The sequence below is a fragment of the Ovis aries genome, chromosome 1 (genome assembly GCF_016772045.2).
Source record: "Ovis aries strain OAR_USU_Benz2616 breed Rambouillet chromosome 1, ARS-UI_Ramb_v3.0, whole genome shotgun sequence".
Taxonomy (NCBI): domain Eukaryota; kingdom Metazoa; phylum Chordata; class Mammalia; order Artiodactyla; family Bovidae; genus Ovis; species Ovis aries.
Window position 1 is genome coordinate 66058401 of NC_056054.1, and position 20326 is coordinate 66078726.

Sequence of the window (20326 nt, forward strand, 5' to 3'; positions counted from 1 at the left end):
TCACATAGCCCAAATTTTCAAAGCATTTATAGCAAAATGACATATTTTATGGTTTTAAAGTCATAATGATTAAGAGCTTTGCTTATTTTAAGAGTTTAGTAATTTTTAAATAATGTTATTTGCAACTAGAACTTAAAAAAACAGTGATATTTTAATGTTTTCTCTTTCAGCCTGATGTGTGAAAAAAGAATTTTTGAAACTGTGAACAGTGTAAGGCATCCCTTTTTGGTGAACCTTTTTGCATGTTTCCAAACCAAAGAGCATGTTTGCTTTGTAATGGAATATGCTGCCGGTGGGGACCTAATGATGCACATTCACACTGATGTCTTTTCTGAACCAAGAGCTGTGTGAGTATTTTAGACATTTCTCTGAGTTTCTTCATGACTGATTGCTTTCTGGGAAGGAAGAAAACTCTCTGAATTTGAGATTTATTTTTTTCCCTCAAATGGAAAATAGAGGAAGGAGTCTTAGAACTCTTTACTTGCCTTTTTGCCATATATAAATGTATCTATTTTTCTCTGTTGTTCATGTTGAAAATTTCATGTATTACCCTAAGTCACACTTGATAAGTTAGATATACCATTTAGGTTTGTTTTAGTAGAATTTCTTTTTTTTCTAGTATATTTTACCCTAATTAATGCCATGTGGGACCATGGCTTTAAATATTAACTATACTCAAAGTACATTATTAAGTAAAAAAAAAAAAAGTAGAAGAGTTCTTCTCATATATTTGTATGAAATATTTATATTTGCATTTTAAGGGGTAGTTTAAAATAGTATGCCTTAAGTATTAAAATACTTAATGCATATGCTTAAAATATCTCTGAAAAAATATAAAAGAAATTGATATGCATGGCACCTCCAATGAAGGGCGTAGAATCCAGATTTATGATAATAAATAACTGAGTGTACTGCTTAAAATTTATATTTCACTGAATACTTATTGGATGTCAGGTACTGTGTTAATTATTTTAATTTATCACCATAATCCTTTTTGTAGTTTTTGAGTGTGATATTATATGGAAGTTTTGCTTATTCAGATGCAAAAGAATAAATAATAACAAACATTTGTGACTAAACATAATGTGTATATATTCTCCCCCTGTTGTTATCTCAGTTTTATAGCTCTTAAGTGTAGAACTAGGGATTTGACCCTAGGAAGATTTACTCTTAATAGCTACACTCTATGTGCAGGTGTTTACCAAATTTATGTCTCCAGCCCTTATATCGTTCCTAAACTTACAACTCCAATAGCATTCAGCAGCCAACTTGACTTTTCCCTTTAGGTAGCTGACAAGTATTTCAAGTATCTCAAAATGAACTTCTGGTGTTTCCCATTTCCCCACACTTCACCCACCACTCCCCAGCCTGTTGCTCTTCTAGTCTTTTCTCTTACTAAATGGTAATACCATGTACCAGTTGTTCAGACCAAAATACAAGGAGTCATTCTTGATTCTCTTTTTTCCTTACCTGCAACATGTAAATTCTGCCTCCAAAATATAAAAATCATAAACCAGTGATTAGCAAATCTTTGTTGTTGTTTAATCGCTAAGTTGAGACCGACTCTTTTGTGACCAAATGGACTGTAGCCTGCCAAGCTCCTCTGTCCATGTGATTTCCCAGGCAAGAATACTGGAGTGGGTTGTCGTTTCCTTCTCCAAGGTATTTTCCTGACCCAGGGATTGAACCTGCATCTCCTGAGTTGGCAGGAGGATTCTTTACCAGAGGGAAGCTCAGTAAACCTTTATTGGGTTTATTATAAAATTTTTATCTCTTGTCTGTATTCTGACAACTGACATTAGTGTGACATTTTTACTTTCCTCCCTTTATTTGATTCTTACCATAACCATTAGAGGTATAACAGAACAGATAGTACTGTCATATTTTCAAATTTCAAATAAAGAAATAGGGCATTAGTTCTGGTGGATGGTGAAGCTTTCAATAAAGGAGGCAAAAGCCACAATATAATAGATAGCTATTAAAAATTTGTTACCTGCATATTTAAAAATTAAAAGCAGGCCATCTATACTATGCCTAGCCCTGTACTAACTGCTGTGGAAATTTTGTTTTTGTTTTGTTATGCTTTTTTTTGAGATAAATATAAATTCCTATTCTGCATTAATGTACTTTTTATTCTTTCTGAGAGTACAAATTACATAGTACCAATGAAACAATTAACCCCAGTGAAATACAAGAATAAAATGCTACATTGCAATACTTTATATCTGCAATACACCCCTCTAATCATTCAGATCTCACCTGCAATGTCATTTCTTTGAAGGTCCTTTCTTGAGTACTTTATCTAAAATATCACTGTATCACTAATATCTAAATCAGGCCATTCTATTCTATTTTATATTTTATGTTCTCCATACCACTTTATTTATATCTGAAATTGTCTTATTTATTTTTTACATTTTTATTGTCTGTTTCCCCTCACTAAAGGGGCACAATGATGACTTACATCTATTCTGTGTACTAGTGGAACACCTTGAGGGGAGGGGTGGCTCACATATACTAGGCAAACATATTCTTATTGCTTGAGGCAATGGAATCAAAATTAGTCCTAGCCTTGCTGTGTTCTAGCTTTGTGATTTTAAATAAGTTACTCTATGAGAGCTTCATTTTCTGTTTCTGTGAAATATTTATCTTAAAGGTTTAATTTGAAAATACTCCCTGTACTTAGTTATTTACTAAGTATCATTCAGTTCAGTTCAGTTCAGTTGCTCAGTCGTGTCCAAATCTTTGCGACCCCATGAATCGCAGCACACCAGGCCCCCCTGTCCATCACCAACTCCTGGAGTTCACGCAGACTCACGTCCATCGAGTCAGTGATGCCATCCAGCCATCTCATCCTCTGTCGTCCCCTTCTCCTCCTGCCCCCAATCCCTCCCAGCATCAGAGTCTTTTACAATGAGTCAACTCTTCGCATGAGGCAGCCAAAGTACTGGAGTTTCAGCTTTAGCATCATTCCTTCCAAAGAAATCCCAGGGTGGATCTCCTTCAGAATGGACTAGTTGGATCTCCTTGCAGTCCAAGGGACTCGCGAGAGTCTTCTCCAACACCACAGTTCAAAAGCATCAATTCTTCGGTGCTCAGTCTTCTTCACAGTCCAACTCTCACATCCATACATGACCACAGGAAAAACCATAGCCTTGACTAGACGGACCTTAGTCAGCAAAGTAATGTCTCTGCTTTTGAATATGCTATCTAGGTTAGTCATAACTTTTCTCCCAAGGACTAAGCGTCTTTTAATTTCATGGCTGCAGTCACCATCTGCAGTCATTTTGGAGCCCCCAAAAATAAAGTCTGACACTGTTTCCCCATCTATTTCCCATGAAGTGATGGGACCAGATGCCATGATCTTCGTTTTCTGAATGTGGAGCTTTAAGCCATCATTTTCACTCTCCTCTTTCACTTTCATCAAGAGGCTTTTTAGTTCCTCTTCACTTCCTGCCATAAGAGTGATGTCATCTGCATATCTGAGGTTATTGCTATTTCTCCCGGCAATCTTGATTCCAGCTTCTGCTTCTTCCAGCCCAGCGTTTCTCATGATGTACTCTGCATATAAGTTAAATAAGCAGGGTGATAATATACAACTTTGACGTACTCCTTTTCCTGTTTGGAACCAGTCTGTTGTTCCATGTCCAAGTCTAACTGTTGGGACAATCTTTTTACAAATAAAAGAGAAATCAAGGTATTTTTATAATTTTCACAGTTTTGTTTTGCCACCAAAATAAATTTGCTTAAAAAAAAAAAACACCTTAAACAAGTTTAGAATCACATTGTTTTAATGGACTTTACTTCTGATAATTATTTAAGGTCTAATGTATAATAAAATATTTATTAATAGTTGAATTTTAAAATTCTCAAAATTATGGATCCATCTTTATAAAAATAAGTAAACACAAAAGATATCTGTATTATCTATATGTACATATAAATGTATTCTAAAAGTTTGAAGAACAGTCATCAAACTAATAAGAGCAGTGGATAGTAGTGGTGTTAGGATGAGATGGAGATGTATGAAAGAAAAATTGTGCTTTGGGGTACGGGAATTACGTGTTTTTTATCGAGGAAATATCCTTGTATTACTTGTAAAATTAAAATTCTCTCAAGTGTCTCCTTGTAGGCTATTCTACACTGAAGACAGCCCTGTAGTTTTTAATTCATTCATTTGTTATTGACCTACCTCCTCATTCGTTAAGGCTATTGTGTATCAAGCATTTGCTTGTGTATCAAGCATTTGCTCAGCATTTAGGCTGAACTCTGAAAAATACAAAGATGGTCCAGTCTCTCAAAAGTTGGTATTCTAGCTTGGATGAAGTTTTCCTAAGATCGAAACCTGTTTAGCCAATTTCCAGACGTCTTCCCCTGTCCCAAGGCAACTTGAGGTCAATATCCAAACACAAGCTCACTTTCCCCACAAAACTTGGGCTGCTTCTCTATTTCTTCACCTCTTCATTATAATAAAAAGGAAACCTTGAGAATCGTTTTCAGCTTTTCCTTCTCCCTCATTCTTTATATTAATAGCTAATGAGACACTAAGTCCTGTTGTGCTCATTTTAAAGTTTCTCTTAAATCCATCTCTTATTCTCTTTGTGGTCACTACATTAGAGGTTCTAATGATCTTTCATCGGTACTATCATTTTAGCCTTGCTGCTGCTGCTGCTAAGTCGCTTCAGTCGTGTCCGACTCTGCGACCCCATAGACAGCAGCCCACCAGGCTCCTCTGTCCCTGGGATTCTCCAGGCAAGAACACTGGAGTGGGTTGCCATTTCCTTCTCCAATGCCTTAAAGCGAAACGTGAAAGTGAAGTCGCTCAGTTGTGTCTGACTCTTAGTGACCCCATGGACTGCAGCCTACCAGGCTCCTCCATCCATGGGATTTTCCAGGCAAGAGTACTGGAGTGGGGTGCCATTGCTTTCTGTTCCTTATCCCTCTGAATATCTATCTACTTGCACTCCAGCCTTTACACTACTATCAAGAAATTTCTCTCTAACATAAATCTGATCATTCCGCTCTCTTTAAAATGGTTTGATTCAGTATTGCTAAAAGAAGAATTTTCAGTACAGGCATACCTCCAAGATATTGCAAGTTCAATTCCAGATCATTGCAATAAAACAAATATCATAATAAAGTGAGTCATGTGAATTTTCTGGTTTCCCAGTGCATTTAAAAGTTGCATTTACACTATACTGTAGTCTATTAAGTGTATGATAGCATTGTCTTTTTAAAAAATGTACATACTTCAATTAAGAAATACTTTGCTAAAAAATGATAACTATCATCTGAGCCTTTGTGATAGTAATGTCAGAGATCACAGATCACTGTAACAAACATAATGGTGATGAAAAAGTTTGAAATATTGAGAGAATTACTGAAGTGTGACACAGAGACTTGCCATGAGCAAATGCTGTTGGAAAAATGGCACCCATTGTGTTTCCATTCAGGGTTGCCACAAACCTTCAATGTGTTTAAAAAAAAAAACCAGAGTTATCTGTCAAACACAATAAAAGTGAAAATGCAGTGAAACAAGGTATGCCCTTGTGCACAATATGACAATCAGGGTCTTTTGCAACTAAATCTCAGGCTGTCTTCCCAGCCTCATCTTCCACTGCTTCTTCCCTCAGCATTTACTTCAGCCACAAACTTGTTATTGGTTGTCAAACATGCTATGCCTTGTACACCGCTGTTCCTTTCCCTCTTAGGGAAATGCCCTGTATTTCTCCCACAGAAGTTCTACCTTTTATAACATCCTTCTGCCTTTATAATGCATATTGTAATTGTTTGCAAAGAACCAGATCAGATATCTACTGTGAGGACTTAAGTGGCTCCCACTCAGACGAAGTTAATGGCTTCCATTTTAGAGACTGTCTTTTTTTTTTCTTATTTTTAAAACACTTAGCACATATCTTACATGTCTGGCACATAGTAAGGACTAAATAAATATTTGTGAAATGAATTAACTAGAGTTCTGCTTTGAAGCATAAAAGTGTAAACTCTGGGATTCAAAAACAGTGTAATTTATTTAAATTCTTTGATTTAATTCTTGAAACAGATTTTATGCTGCATGTGTAGTTCTTGGGTTGCAGTATTTACATGAACACAAAATTGTTTATAGGTAAGTAAAATTTTGATACCTTCTAATTGCTTATTGATATGAAGTAGAATTAAAGATGATTAAGAATAGTTTGTGTTTAACCATCTTCATAATTTTCTCTTTCATATGGTAAATGACCACTAAAAAAGTTAAAACCCAATTTTGAAAGACATAGTTAACACAGTAATTATATAATGAACTTCTTTGTTACTGGTCCTCTGACCATTACCTAATTAGAATAGTCAAATTGTAAGCTGGCCTATGATAACACAATTTACCAACAGTATTCATCCTGGTGAATATTTATATTCAGTCGATCATCTATAGAAAATTTCTGTAGACCACTACTACTGAAAATTTGTTCACGATAAATAGCTTGTGCCATTTTGCTTCCTTCATTAAGCCTTGCTTAATGAAGTGTACTTGAGGACATAGCTGATTAGCTGATGTATGTACTGGCACAAACTTCTTACCAAATTGTAGACCAGTTAGAAATACTTCATAGTCCAGCAGCTCGTCTGTGGGTAACACTTTGAATAGCATTGCTCTAGATCAGAAAAATTGTAGGAAGGCCAGTCAGAATTAAAAGACTATAAAGGTGAGTTTATTCAAACTTCTAACAATGTTTTCAAGGTAATGGTTTCCTCATGACCTTATTTTACTCAAAGAATAAAATATTTTCAAGGTAATTTTTAATCATTTAGTATGACTTAATACCTTCCTCTTTATTTTGAATTATTCTCTTAGAATGTTAAACCTGCTTGCTTATACCTTATTTTATGCTGTTCATTTGACAATTCTTTCTTATGGATGGTATGTAGGGAATTCAAACAAGTCCAAGAGTTCCCTGGTGATCTAGTGGTTTGGATTCAGTGCTTTAACTACTGTAGACCAAGTTCAGTCCCTCGTACAGGAACTGAGATCTTGCATGCCACGTGGCATGGCCATTAACTTATTTATTTATTAAGTTTGAATAATATGAAAGTATAGGTATCATGAAAGATACATGAACTCTTCCTAAGCTTTAAAATATATGTTTAAATAGATAAAACATTTCTCTTAGATACATTCTTACTTTTCTACATAGTGGGGGAATATTCAGAAATTATATTTTATAAAGTAACAATCTTGCCAAAAAAAATAGTATTTATAGTAAATCTCAAACCATAATATGAAAAAACTCATTTTTTAGTAAAGAGAAAGCATAACTCATATTAAAATGATGTTTCTACTTTATTATCTACCGATTTTATTGATTTTTTTTTTATTTTGCTTTTTTTTTTTTATCCTGAACAGAGATTTGAAATTGGATAACTTATTGCTAGATACAGAGGGCTTTGTGAAAATTGCTGATTTTGGTCTTTGCAAAGAAGGTAATTGGATATTTTAAAGTGCCTTTTCTAATCAATTACTATTGCTTTGTGCTTTGGAAGTTTTCAAGTTTGTCTATGGAAAGCAAAATGTATTTTTTAATGTATTAAAAATTAAACTTTATGCTTTATTGAGATATTACAGATTGTTCATATAACCTAATCTATAACAATTATTAAGAATTTATTCTGTGAACATAAATAAGATTAGGTTTTCAGAAATCACAGTATGGAAAATAAGAGTCTCTTTGTATGGTTAATAATTTTGTCACTACTCTAAGAAAGCATTGGTTAATCACCAGATTTTTTGCTTTGCTATTATTGTGCAGAGTAAATTTAAATTACATATGCCTAAAAACCTCTCCTGCCTCTTAAATCTTTTAACATTTTAAATAGGAAAAAAATGCATATGCCTCAAGAATCTTTTTTGTATAGATATGTGTGTGTGTGTACACAGAAGTAAATAAACATCTAAACTGGAAAAATTTGAATCATATGTAGCATAAGAAAGTGTAAAAAGCATGGGCTTAGGCACCACCCTTGGATCCTGACTCTGCCACTTATTTGCTCTGTGTCTTTGGACAAGTTACTTCTAACCTCATGGAGTCTGTTTTCTCACCTATAAAATAAATGTAATTCTTCTTGTTTAGGAACATTATGGCAACTAGAGATAGTGCCACAGTTTGTGGCACTGTGCCTAATATAGTAAATAGGTACATTTAATACATTGTATTGTAGGAAACATTGTCTCCCTCTCTACCCTGGTACTTCTTGTTTCTTATTCAGCTTTCTTTCTACCATATGCTGTAGTGCTTGGCACATCTTAAGTATTCAGTGAGTAATTAATAAATAGTTGGATAAATAAATGAATGAATGAATTTTGTAAAGCTTTGTCCATTATTTACCCACTGACCTCCTAATTATTGAATCCAGTGAGTTTTTTTCTTTTATTGGCTCTCTCTGTATTGGACATGTATCGGATACTGTTGACTGAAATGGTTTTGTTCCTTGGAGTCTGGCCTTAGCCCATTGCTATTCTTAGGGTAGTTTTTAGCTAGCAATTATATACTAATGATTCCCAAATCTATCATTTCCTTTCCAAACATATATAGTCAACTATTTACTAGACAGTTTTACTTGAACAGTCAGTAGGTACCTGAATCACTATCTAAACAAAAATAGTTTCTTGTCCTCAGCCTCATTGGCAGTTGATGGCGCCATAATCCTGTCAGTCTCCCAGTCTGAAAACGTGAAATTGTTCTAGACTGTCTCCTCTTCATTACTTTCCACATCCAGTTAATCACCAAATTGCATTGACATCTACCTCCTTAATGTTTGTTTTTCTTCAAACAATATTTAAGTTTTTCATCTCCCCTCTTATTTCCAGTCATCATCTTGTTTTAACAAAGCTACTTTAATAGCCTCTTAACTTTTCTGTCTCTGTTCTTTTTCTTCCTCAAATCTCAACTTGCCATATAATTGCTAAAATACAAAAGAGGCCCATATAAATTTAAAGCTGAGCATGGTACTTCCCTACTGAAAACCTTCAGTGGCAAAGGCGTGATATATGTTGCCTCACCTGATCTGCCTGCCTCCTTCTCCAGCTGGATCTCTCTCAGCTTGCTTCGTAGTACCTTCTGTTCCAGCAAAACCAAACTGCTTACGGCCTTTGTCTCTCCCCGACTGTCACTTATCTCAACTCTGTTTGCTGACTAACATCTGCTCACCCTTTATGCTTCTCAAGTATCACTTGCGCGTATAAGTTACCTGAGACTCATCTCCTCCTATCCCAAGTACCAAGTCAGCTTTCTAAGATGATGTGATCATAAGATGAATGAGCTTTTAACACTTTAGAATACATTCAGACATTTTCTTCAATAAGTAGAATTTTATTTGACTAATTTATTACTATATTTTGAGGAACATATTTGGGCTTCCCTTGTAGCTCAGTCAGTAAAGAATCTGCTTGCAACGCAGGAGACCTGGGTTCGATTCTTGGGTCAGGAAGATACCCTGGAGACGGAAATGGCATCCCACTCTAGTAGTCCTGCCTGGAGAGTCCCATGGACAGAAGAGCCTGGCAGGCTACAGTCCACGGGGCTGCAAGAACCAGACACAATTTAGCGACTAAATATGAAGAATGTATTTAGAAAACCAGTTAGCTAAAATGTTAATACTGTATCTCTATATAATATGATACACTCATTCAACTCTTAATTATCCAAGGGTTTGCTTTGGTAATTTTCAGACTATACTTAATGCTATTTTTATAATAAAGCAAGTAAGCATATTTTAAAATTTTAATTGACAGGGTAGAAATTAAAGTTTAGAATAAGTTTTTTTTTTTCTTTTTAACTTGTTAGGAGCACTTATAAAGTAATGACAAGAAAGAAAAAATAAGTAGTAAAATGAAACATGGAAATTTTATTTGTATCCATTAATTAAATAATAGAGTTGCAGTTTACTCCATATTAATTCTTAGCATTTTCTTTAAAGTCTTTTTCATGGGCTACCCTGGTGGTCCAGTGATCAGGACTCTGAGCTCTCAGTACAGAGGATCTGGATTTGATTCCGGATCAGGGAACTAGAGCTCATGTTCCACAGCTTAAAGATCCTGCGTGCTGCAACTAAAGATTCTGTGTGCTGCAGCTAGGATCTGGTGAAGTAAAAAATAAATAAATAAATATAAAAAAAGAATCTCTGATGTATTTTGAGTTTGATCACCGTGCACAAATGTACACCTTTAATTTTGCTTCCTAATGATATCTTCTGACTCTTACGCTAGATTTTTTCTTTGCTAACAAATATTTGCATTTTATCTTTTTCAGGAATGGGATATGGAGACAGAACAAGCACATTTTGTGGCACTCCTGAATTTCTTGCCCCAGAAGTTTTAACAGAAACATCCTATACAAGGGCTGTAGATTGGTGGGGCCTTGGTGTCCTTATATATGAAATGCTCGTTGGTGAGGTATGTAGTATAAGATAGATAAAGGGAAAGATGATTGAGAGAACAAAGCATGTCATTTATAAAACCACCTAATATGTTTCCTGCATAAATAGAACTTAAGCTTTATAATTACTTACATGTATTAGTAATGCTTATGATCCTATATTACCTTCACTGTCTTTTTTAGGTTTTTATATTTGTGGAATGTATACCAGTGTTTTGAAAATAGTTTATTTTAGTGTTGCTATGGGCTTCCCAGGTGGCGCTAGTGGTAAAGAACCTGCCTGCTTGTGCAGGTAGACGTAAGAAATCAGGTTCAATCCCTGGATCGGGAAGATCCCCTGGAGGAGGGCAAAGTAACCACTCCACTATTCTTGCCTGGAGAATTCCATGGACAAAGGAGCCTGGTGGGCTCCAGTCCATGGGGTCACAGAGCATAGGATGCAACTGAAGTGATCTAGCACACTGGCATGGTTATATTTTATGATTTTTAAACGCAGTCATACATAACTGATCTCTGCATAGGAAATAGAAAGCAGGAAGACTGATAAGAGGAATGTACTCTATATCTGTAAGGAAAAGTCAGCTATACATTGGTCAGAAATAAATGTTATCTTCAGAAGCAATGTAGCAGAATTAAAAAGATTAACATTTTTTCCTACTATTTTCTTTATATTAATTTAAAATAAATTTATGGGGATCACTTAGTTTTACACAGAAATTGTTACCACTTAGAAAACAGTGAATTATAGCTAATTAATAAAACGGTAAGAAGAGATTAATCTATTTTGTCATAAATTGTTGAAAATTATTAATTAGGGTGGAATTAAGAAAGAGTAAATATTTAGACAAGTAATTGAAAACTACTTAGATGGGCTTGATGGTCTTGAGATGAAAGAAAAATTTTCATAGGGAATTGGTTCCTTGTTATACAGTTTTTCCAATGCCAGTGACCAACCTTGTACATTCTAGGCATGAAAAAACTAGTAGCTGAATGAATGAATGAATAGCTAAATTTTTTTTTTTTGATAAACCAAAAATAATACTTTACTGGGAAAATCAGGTCAGACATACTAGGCACAGAATATATTCTAAAGAAAAAGAAAACAAAATTCTGAGTATACAACATTTGCACTTGACCTTCAACTGTATCTCATTGATACAGAAGTGGATGGATAGAATAAATCTGTATTAGTCAGACTTCTTGCTGCTGCTGGTGCTGCTAAGTCACTTCAGTCGGGTCTGACTCTGTGTGACCCCATAGACGGCAGCCCATCAGGCTCCCCCATCCCTGGGATTCTCCAGGCAAGAACACTGGAGTGGGTTGCCATTTCCTTCTCCAGTGCGTGAAAGTGAAAAGTGAAAAGTCAGTCATGTCTGACTCTTCGTGACCCCTTGGGCTGCAGCCTACCAGGCTCCTCTGAACATGGGATTTTCCAGGCAAGAGTACTGGAGTGGGTTGCTATTGCCTTCTCCAGGCTGAATTGTTGAATGTCAGAAATTTCTAGTTTTGCTCTGTGATTGTCATTTAGTGGCACTTATCCCAAACAAGTAAATAAATGATTTTAGTTCATCCACTGACAGTGCTCTTTGATAAGTAAATTGGAATGGAAACTTGGAAAAGATTGAAAAGAAATAGTGAATTAAAATATATACTATGTGCCGGCACTGTTCTGTGTGCTTTATAAGTATTAGCTCACTTAATTTTTCATCAGCTTTTAATGAGCTCAATAGTAGTCTTATGTTTATTTCCAGATGCATAATTAGAGACACAAAGAAGTTAGTAACTTTGAAGTTACTCATATAGTGAAGCTTGGATTTTAACTTAATCTCTAAACCATTGTACTTTGCTGCCTCCAAGATAGGGTATCCACACAAATTTATTTCACCTCTGTTTAGAAAAGAGAAAAGCATACAGTGCTTTAAGACAGAAAAATATATTTTACACCTTATTTGCAGTTTTCTTTACTTTCTACAAGTGCCAGAAGTACCATAATAGTTGTTTCTATAAGCTCTGATATACTTAAACATTTTTTTAAGTGACATTTTTGTTGCTTTTTTTTTAAATTTAGTGTTCAATTATGTATGAGATTTGTTACCAAAAATTAGATGCTTGCTTAAAATTTACTCTTCATATTGGCGATGACATGCAAAAAATGAGAGTCTATTATCAAATACTATAGAATTAAGAGCCAGTTAATTTTACTCCCCTCGATTCTAAAGTAGCTGGGAGATTTGGCAGTGAACAGTGAGGAAGTTCCTGTTTCATATTGTTTAAAGGAACTTCTCATTGGTTAAGCTCTTACCAAGAGATAAAAGACAGTGAATCTGGCTATTTCTTCACAATTGCCTTTTGCAATTTAATTTCTTTTTAGCACCTCCATAAAAGGAGAATTGGGAAAAGAAACTTAAAACTCACTGGTACATATATTTTGTAATTTTATAGCACTGGTGAAATCTTATCATTACCTTTTCTTAAATTTATAAAAGTGAGGTTTGGCTAAAGTTTATATCTAATTCCTCTATTAATACAAATGATTGAAAACTTACTGGATATATCATATTTTCAAATTTGTATGAGTTGTTAGGACTTGAATCAACCCTAGGAATAAGCTAACATCAGGTCCCCTTTCTGTGTGCAAAGAGTGAAGGTATCAGAGAAGTTTAAAATAACCTTAGATACTGGACTTAGATCCTTGACATCTGAACAGACTATTGAATTCTTTTAATATGTGCTTAAAATAGATTTGTTAACCTTCCATTGTTAGTACTGTTAGCTTATAATCGATTTGCAGAAAAAAAACTTTAACAACTTAACAAGTATGTAAATACATTTTCACTATTCAAAGACCTGTGGAGTGAGTTTTCAAATACAAAATTGACTTATCAGATAGGAGTCAAAATTGCTTCGTATTACCATATGAAATTCTCATTGAAAATCCTTGTGAAATAGGATTTTCCCCTGACTTATTGTCTCAATCCCTGAAATGATATTGTCCCATATAACAGGTATTCAGTGTGTGTATTTTGAGTGAATAAATGATCAAGCCTGATTTTGATACAACAAGCCTGAGTTTTATCAGGCCAAAACTGAAATTTTGATAACTGAAAAGTTTGAAATTTTCTTAGATATAAACAATAATATTAGCAGTTCAGCTTTAGTATATTGGGTTCTGAAATGATTTTCATAGGTTCCTCAGGTCAGAGATCCCTCTCTTGTTGATACTGCTTTCTGCTTGGCTCTTGTTCTTTAACAACCAACAGGAAGTAAGCAGCCAAATCTAAGGTGTCTGAAATTCTGAGGTAGTAAGTCATATTTCATAGCCATATTTTCAGTGTAGTTGAGAGTTTATCCCCATGTACATCAAATTGTTATACTGAATGTTTATTTAACTACTTTTTTTATTACTCAGCATAATTACTGTCACTATGAGCAACCATCTTAACATTCTTCTGCTGAACTGCCTCAAGACCTGTTGTGTATAGAGCATTAATTATGCCTGGAAATAACGTGTTTTTTGGCTCCTTTCAGTTTAATTTTGTTTACAGTTGCTTCTTAGTACAATCAAATTGTCTCTGATTGTGTTTTACCAGTATTCATTTGCTATTGACTGTGGAATTCAGGACACATTCATGTCTGATATGTCTCCACAAACTGTGCTTCCCTCTGTAGTAACACTTCACCTTATGCATTTCCTTCTGTCTTTCCACAAGATTTCAGTAAGCATATATGGTGCGTCCTCTGGATAATAGATACATATCTATTGTGTGTCTGTTGTAGCTTCTTGTAGTCCTTATTTTTTTTGGTGGAAGTTTTTTGTTTGATTTTGTTTTTCCTTTTTCTTTTTCTTAGTTTCCTCACTACATTGTTCTTTGTTGTGTTTCAGAACTTTGAATAGATAAGATTTTACTGTATTGAAACTCATTTTGACTAACTCAGAGATATTTCTTCTAGTCTCCCTTTCCTGGTGATGATGAAGAGGAGGTCTTTGACAGTATTGTAAATGATGAAGTAAGGTATCCAAGGTTCTTATCTACAGAAGCCATTTCAATAATGAGAAGGGTAAGAATTTTGTTTTAACATATATGTTTTATTTATAAAATAAATATGATACTCAAATACTTTGGCCACCTGATGCAAAGAACTGGCTCATTGGAAAAGACCCTAATGCTGGGAAAGATTGAAGGCAGGAGGAGAAGGGGACAACAGAGGATAAGAGGTTGGATGGCATCACCAAATCAATGGACATGAGTTTGAGCAAGTTCAGAGAGTTGGTAATAGACAGCGAAGCCTGGTGGTAATGGACAGGGAAGTCCACGGGGTTTCAAAGAGTCAGACACGACTGAGCGACTGAACTGACTGATAATTAAGAATATGTCCCAGTAGCATTTTAGAAATTGTTTTTCAGTCATAGATGTTCGTGGTTTAGACAAACACATACCAAAAGAAACTCTAAAAGGTTGCAAGTTACGAGAATCCTTCTCAGTGACTCTCTGGTTTTATTTTTACTTTCTTCCTTTGTATTGTGTTAGTTATTAAGAAGAAATCCTGAGCGACGCCTTGGAGCTGGTGAAAAAGATGCAGAGGACGTGAAAAAACACCCATTTTTCCGAGTAAGTGTGAAAGTTTACAAATTTTCTGATACTCGAGCAGTTAGAAGTAGGAAACTAAACTGGTCATTTTATATTTTGTAATCCAGCTAATTGATTGGAGCGCTCTGATGGACAAAAAAGTTAAGCCACCATTTGTACCTACAATTAGAGGACGAGAAGATGTTAGTAATTTTGATGATGAATTTACCTCAGAAGCACCTATTCTGACTCCACCTCGAGAACCAAGGATACTTTCAGAAGAGGAGCAAGAAATGTTCAGAGATTTTGACTACATTGCTGATTGGTGTTAAGTTCCTACACACTGTGAAACCAAGCAGACTGACTCACAAGAAGACCTCTTAAAAATAGCAGCCCTTCATTTGCTCTCTGTGCCAACAAAAGCTTCTGAGTTTTTTTAAACATATGAAGATGTGTTTAAAAGTACTATTCTAATACCTTCTTGAAAAGTGGCTTTTCAATGTATTTTAAACAAAATTCTGAACACTGGAAACAGTTTCATGGAGTTTAAGCTGAATGAACATTGGCCATGAAAATCTATCACAAATGAATACTTTTGGATCAATAATCTTATTTTTTAAAATCAGAGGGGAAAAAAAACACTCTTCTACAGTCCCTAGCTTTGCCGTATGCCTGCCTTAAATGGAAGGAAAGTTAATTAGTTAATTTTCCTTAGGTGTGTTTTACAAAAACAGGAAGAGGGCTTAGGATGTTATTACACGTAGTATGATTCTGTTTGAATAAGGCAAATGCTCTTATTTTTTTAAAGAAATTACTGTAATATCCAAAAAAATGTAGTAATAGTTTGTGCACATTTTGGGGCTTTTTAAAAATGAAATGAATTGATGTCTTGTATTATACATTTTCTATATTTATTAGAAAATTTTTATTGCCTTATCTTTACCAACCATATAACAGAGCCTCACAGCTTTCCGACTGAGCTACTTGCCAAACGATCTTATTAAATCAACCATGCTGAAACAAACAGGAACAACTAAACATCTGCATTTACTTAGAATTTTAAGAATGAGGACTTAATGATCATCCTGAACCAAGATACTGTTTTTACCTGTATGCATTCCCAAAGTCTAGATGCTTAGTACATTCAGTTGTGCTTTCTTCCAGAATCAGTGAACTGATGGCTCCTTTTTTTGATACGCATTGTACATTTATCAACCTAGTTCATCTTGTTCTTGTGTCTACTGTAGAAGGGAACTATATCTTTGTTAAAACATATGGATTATCCTTGTATACATGCTGTGAACATGTATATGTGCAAGTTGTAATGTATTCTATGTTGTAGGTTTATTATTTAATTTCACCACTTCATCACTTTTGTACAGTGGCCAAGCAGACACCTCAGACTCCAGCATTTACATTAAGTGCATTTGTACATTTTAGGCCACTGGATCCAGATTTTATATTGGCAGTTACTGAGGGCAGAAGCAATATATTATAACAGAATGTATAAATATTTTTGATAAAACAGTCTATATTTTATAAAAATTATTATAACACTAAAGCTGTACCTCAAAAGTCTCAAAAATAATTTGATCAAATACTTTGTACAAGGATCCATTTGTGGCTTTTTAATGCCCTTATAGGAAAGTCTTTTTGCAAGCCATGACTTTTCTACTTGCCTGGAGTTTTGGGTTTTTTTTTGTTTGTTTTGTTTCAGTTATTTTCCCTCCTGGTCCATGACTTTATTGTTTTTCCTTAGTTCAATAATAACATCTTTGATTCCATGCTTAGCATGTTAGGGTCGTCATACCTCAGGAATAGCAAGTTGTTAACTAACCAATAATGAGTTAACCATTTAATCACTATTGTCTTATGTCTTAAAAAATGCTGAAGTTTAAATCCTATGAGAAAATGAAATCCTGTTGATTTATAGAGGTTTTTTGAGCTTAAAACATATATGAATATTCCACCTTGCCAGGGTATGTTGGCATGTTTTTGCTATACTCTGAGAACAGTTAAAATTGTTCAGAGATAACTTCTATTTCCTTATAAATTGATTATAAACCATGATCCCTTGGGGGAAAATCTTATAGGAAAAGGGAGCAATATGTTGTTTTAAAATTATTTTAAAATGCCAGTTCACTTCCTTGGTAAAGGACAATAGAGGATCTTAGTTAAACTGTCTGCTTTTAATTTAAACAGTGTTAATACAACATTAAAAAAACACTAAATACTTTTGAGGTACAGTCTGCTCACCTTTTCTGGTTCTCAAATATGCATAGAAAGCAATGTCTAAAATAGGTTTTTAGCATTAAAAACTGACATAGCATTTTGTAACTACACAGTGTACAGAATTTTTTTTTTAATTAACGTCAATCACTAAAAAAATTAGAGGGCAGGGTATATTCACACAATTAAGCTGAAGAAAGCACTAATTTTTTTCTGTAGTTTTAAAAATATATATATTTTAGTCAGATTAAAAATTTTTAAACTCTATAGAGTGTAAATATATTTTGTTATTACTGTATGTGTAAGTGACTGCTCAAGCACTTTGTAAGGAAATTAGGATATTTTAGAATGGTACACTATGCATTCAAATGAAATGTGCCTTTATGTCATTTTAAGAAAAAGTGTTTTGCAGTCATAAATTACCACAAATGCACAAATTAAAGTTTAAATAGATTGTAATTTGTAACTTTGTTTTTAAGTATTATTTCCTTTTGGAAACTTACTATTGGTCAAAATATGTATTTGCTTTACTATATTCAAGATCTTGAAGACAAGTTAGCTTTAGTTAATCTTCTTGCAGGTTCTTTTAGTCCTGGGGAAGGGCAAAATCATTAAGAATCAAACTCAATTTTCTACTTCACTGGTAATACTGGGAAAATTTTGCATTTTTTTCCTGTAAGTTTAGTAGCATCTTTCATTCAGTGGTTACTTATGCAATGCCTTGTGCTAGACACTAAGGATAGAAAAGTACAAAAAAGAAAGCACCAAAGTCTTCATAAATGAAGAATGGTATACATTAATGCTAAAATGTATTATATGTACTTTTGTTTGAGATTTAATTTATTTAATTTTAGGACATGACTTTTTGAAAATAGGTAAACAAAACAGATTACTAGCCATTTTGTAGTCATCTTATTAAAAATTATGAATGGAATATTTTAAAAATGTAAAAAAGATCCTGTGACACAAATTAAGGTCATAATGTAAACCACCATTATATGTTGACAAAGTGAAAGCTGCATTATAGATTGAAGTCTAACAGAAGTTTTACAAGTGCTGCTAATCTTTCCAGAGCACTGAGGGGTGAGTATGAGAAACCCAAAAGAACAAATGCCAACCCATGGATCGCATTTTTAATTCAGAATTCTTATTTACCTTCTAGCTATTTTTTGATATCTAGTGTCTCTCTGATATAAGCTTCATATGTATATACAAATATAACTATGTGTATTTATAAACATATGTATATAAATATATACATATATAAATAGAGGTAAGTTTTAAAAGTATCTTTTAAGTGTCAAAGATCTTGCATGATTTCTACTTCTAGTATCATGACTAAATAGAAGCTCTCAGACATCCAAAAGGACACATATTTTGAGTCATTGCTAGTCTCATTAAAGATAAAAGTGGTCTTTGGCAATTCCTCACTCCAAAATAGTCAAACAAACTTTTGAGCATGAATCTGGACACATGAGGGCTTCAGCATCTAAGAGTTAGGGAGTAGCCAAGCACAAGAGTGAGAATACTCAGAGATGGGGAGATTAGTCCAGAGAAGTTGGAAGTTGGAGAGGATAAGAGCCAGGATGGAGGGTAGCTGACTTTGGAAATGCAGGCACCGAGAAGAAATAGAGTTGCCAAGGACGGATTTCTGTAGCACCACTGTTATGGGGATAACAAACTTTGGAATTGCAATAGAACTTACATTCTGTGCTAAAATTCTCTAGAGGAGCTCAAGTTCTATTTTACGTATCACTGTCTGTCTACTAGTAGAATCAAATGTTTTCTGAATGAAAACTTCTCTGGAATGGAAATATATAGGATTTTCACAAATTAAAATCAAGCAGTACACTATCACAGATCACCAAATAGATGAGTGACAGGAAGTTATCTTTAATGAAGCCAATAAAAAAAGCAAATACAGACATCCCCTTCAAAAGATTGCAAATATTAGGATCCTTAGATACAGAATATAACTATATAAAAATGTTATATGCCTAAAATTTACCAGCATAAATATGTAAAATGATATTTGAAAGAAATTAACATTTTGGAAATTTTTAAAATATATATATATAATTTACCAAGTTTGAAACTCAGTGGAAGCATTACAGCAGATGGGAAAGTTGAAAAAAGAACTTAGTAAGTCAAATAAAGCAATGAGAAAATGAAAAATATGAAAGAAGTTTTAAGAGGTATGGAAGATGGAAGGGAGACTCAATCAGAAGGAATGGAAGAGAGGCAGTATGTAACGAGATAATGGCTGTGAATTTCCCAGAGATGAAAAATATTTAAGAAGTACCATTTTCTCCATGCAGAAACACAAATTTATACATAGAATCACTGTTGTGAAGCTGCAAACCACAAAGACAACATCTTGAAAATAGGCAGGGGAAAGGACTAATAGAATAAGGGCTTCCCTGATGGCTCAGACAGTAAAGAGTCTGCCTGCAGTAACAGGAGACCCGGGTTCCATCCCTGGGTCAGGAAGATCCTCTGGAGAAGGAAATGGCTGCCCACTCCAGTACTCTTGCCTGGACAGTTCCATCATTGTAGTGAAACTGCAGACCGCAAAGACAACATTTTGAAAATACCAGGGAGAAAGGACTAATTATCTATGAAGGAAAGACAAAGAGTTAACTTTTCAATAGCAACAGTAGAAGGAGTGGAATATTATTTTCAGAGCATTGAAAAATGAAATGTCAACCTGGAATTGTGTAGAAAGTAAAATTATTTTTTTAAGAATCAGAGCAATTATAAATATTTTTTAAAAGAGGGTTTGGATCGAGAGTCATACTCAAAAGGAAGTGCTTCAAGAAGAAAATGATCCCAAAATGATGATCTAAGATACAAAAAAAGGCTTGTAAGCAAATAAAATGGTAAACAAGGAAATCTGAATAAACCAAGTCCACACATAGAAGCCTTTTTTTCCCTAGGTTAAGTCAACAGAAACCTGGATAGCAAATGTAAAAAAATGGAGAGAAGATCAGAGCTAAAGTATTCTGTTGTATTGTTGGGGTGTCGAGGTATTGATTAACTTTAGTTAAATGTGTAATCATCAAATGTCAAGGATGTTCACTGAAAGAATATAGTATATATAAA

The 20326-nt window shown here is 34.3% G+C and overlaps 1 protein-coding gene across 2 annotated transcripts in view; it reads left to right on the top strand.

The window, feature by feature from the left end:
* Window positions 1–17690, top strand: part of PKN2 (protein kinase N2) — a 141874-nt gene extending 124184 nt beyond the window's left edge. For both annotated transcript variants that reach the window (XM_012175410.4, XM_042250738.1), the window contains 7 exons: window positions 171–347; window positions 6062–6124; window positions 7400–7476; window positions 10302–10444; window positions 14379–14486; window positions 14957–15037; window positions 15124–17690. In XM_012175410.4, the coding sequence (XP_012030800.1) occupies window positions 171–347; window positions 6062–6124; window positions 7400–7476; window positions 10302–10444; window positions 14379–14486; window positions 14957–15037; window positions 15124–15327 (853 nt within the window). In that variant the 3' untranslated portion in view covers window positions 15328–17690. The remainder of the gene's footprint in view (window positions 1–170; window positions 348–6061; window positions 6125–7399; window positions 7477–10301; window positions 10445–14378; window positions 14487–14956; window positions 15038–15123) is intronic.
* Window positions 17691–20326: the final 2636 nt, after the last annotated feature.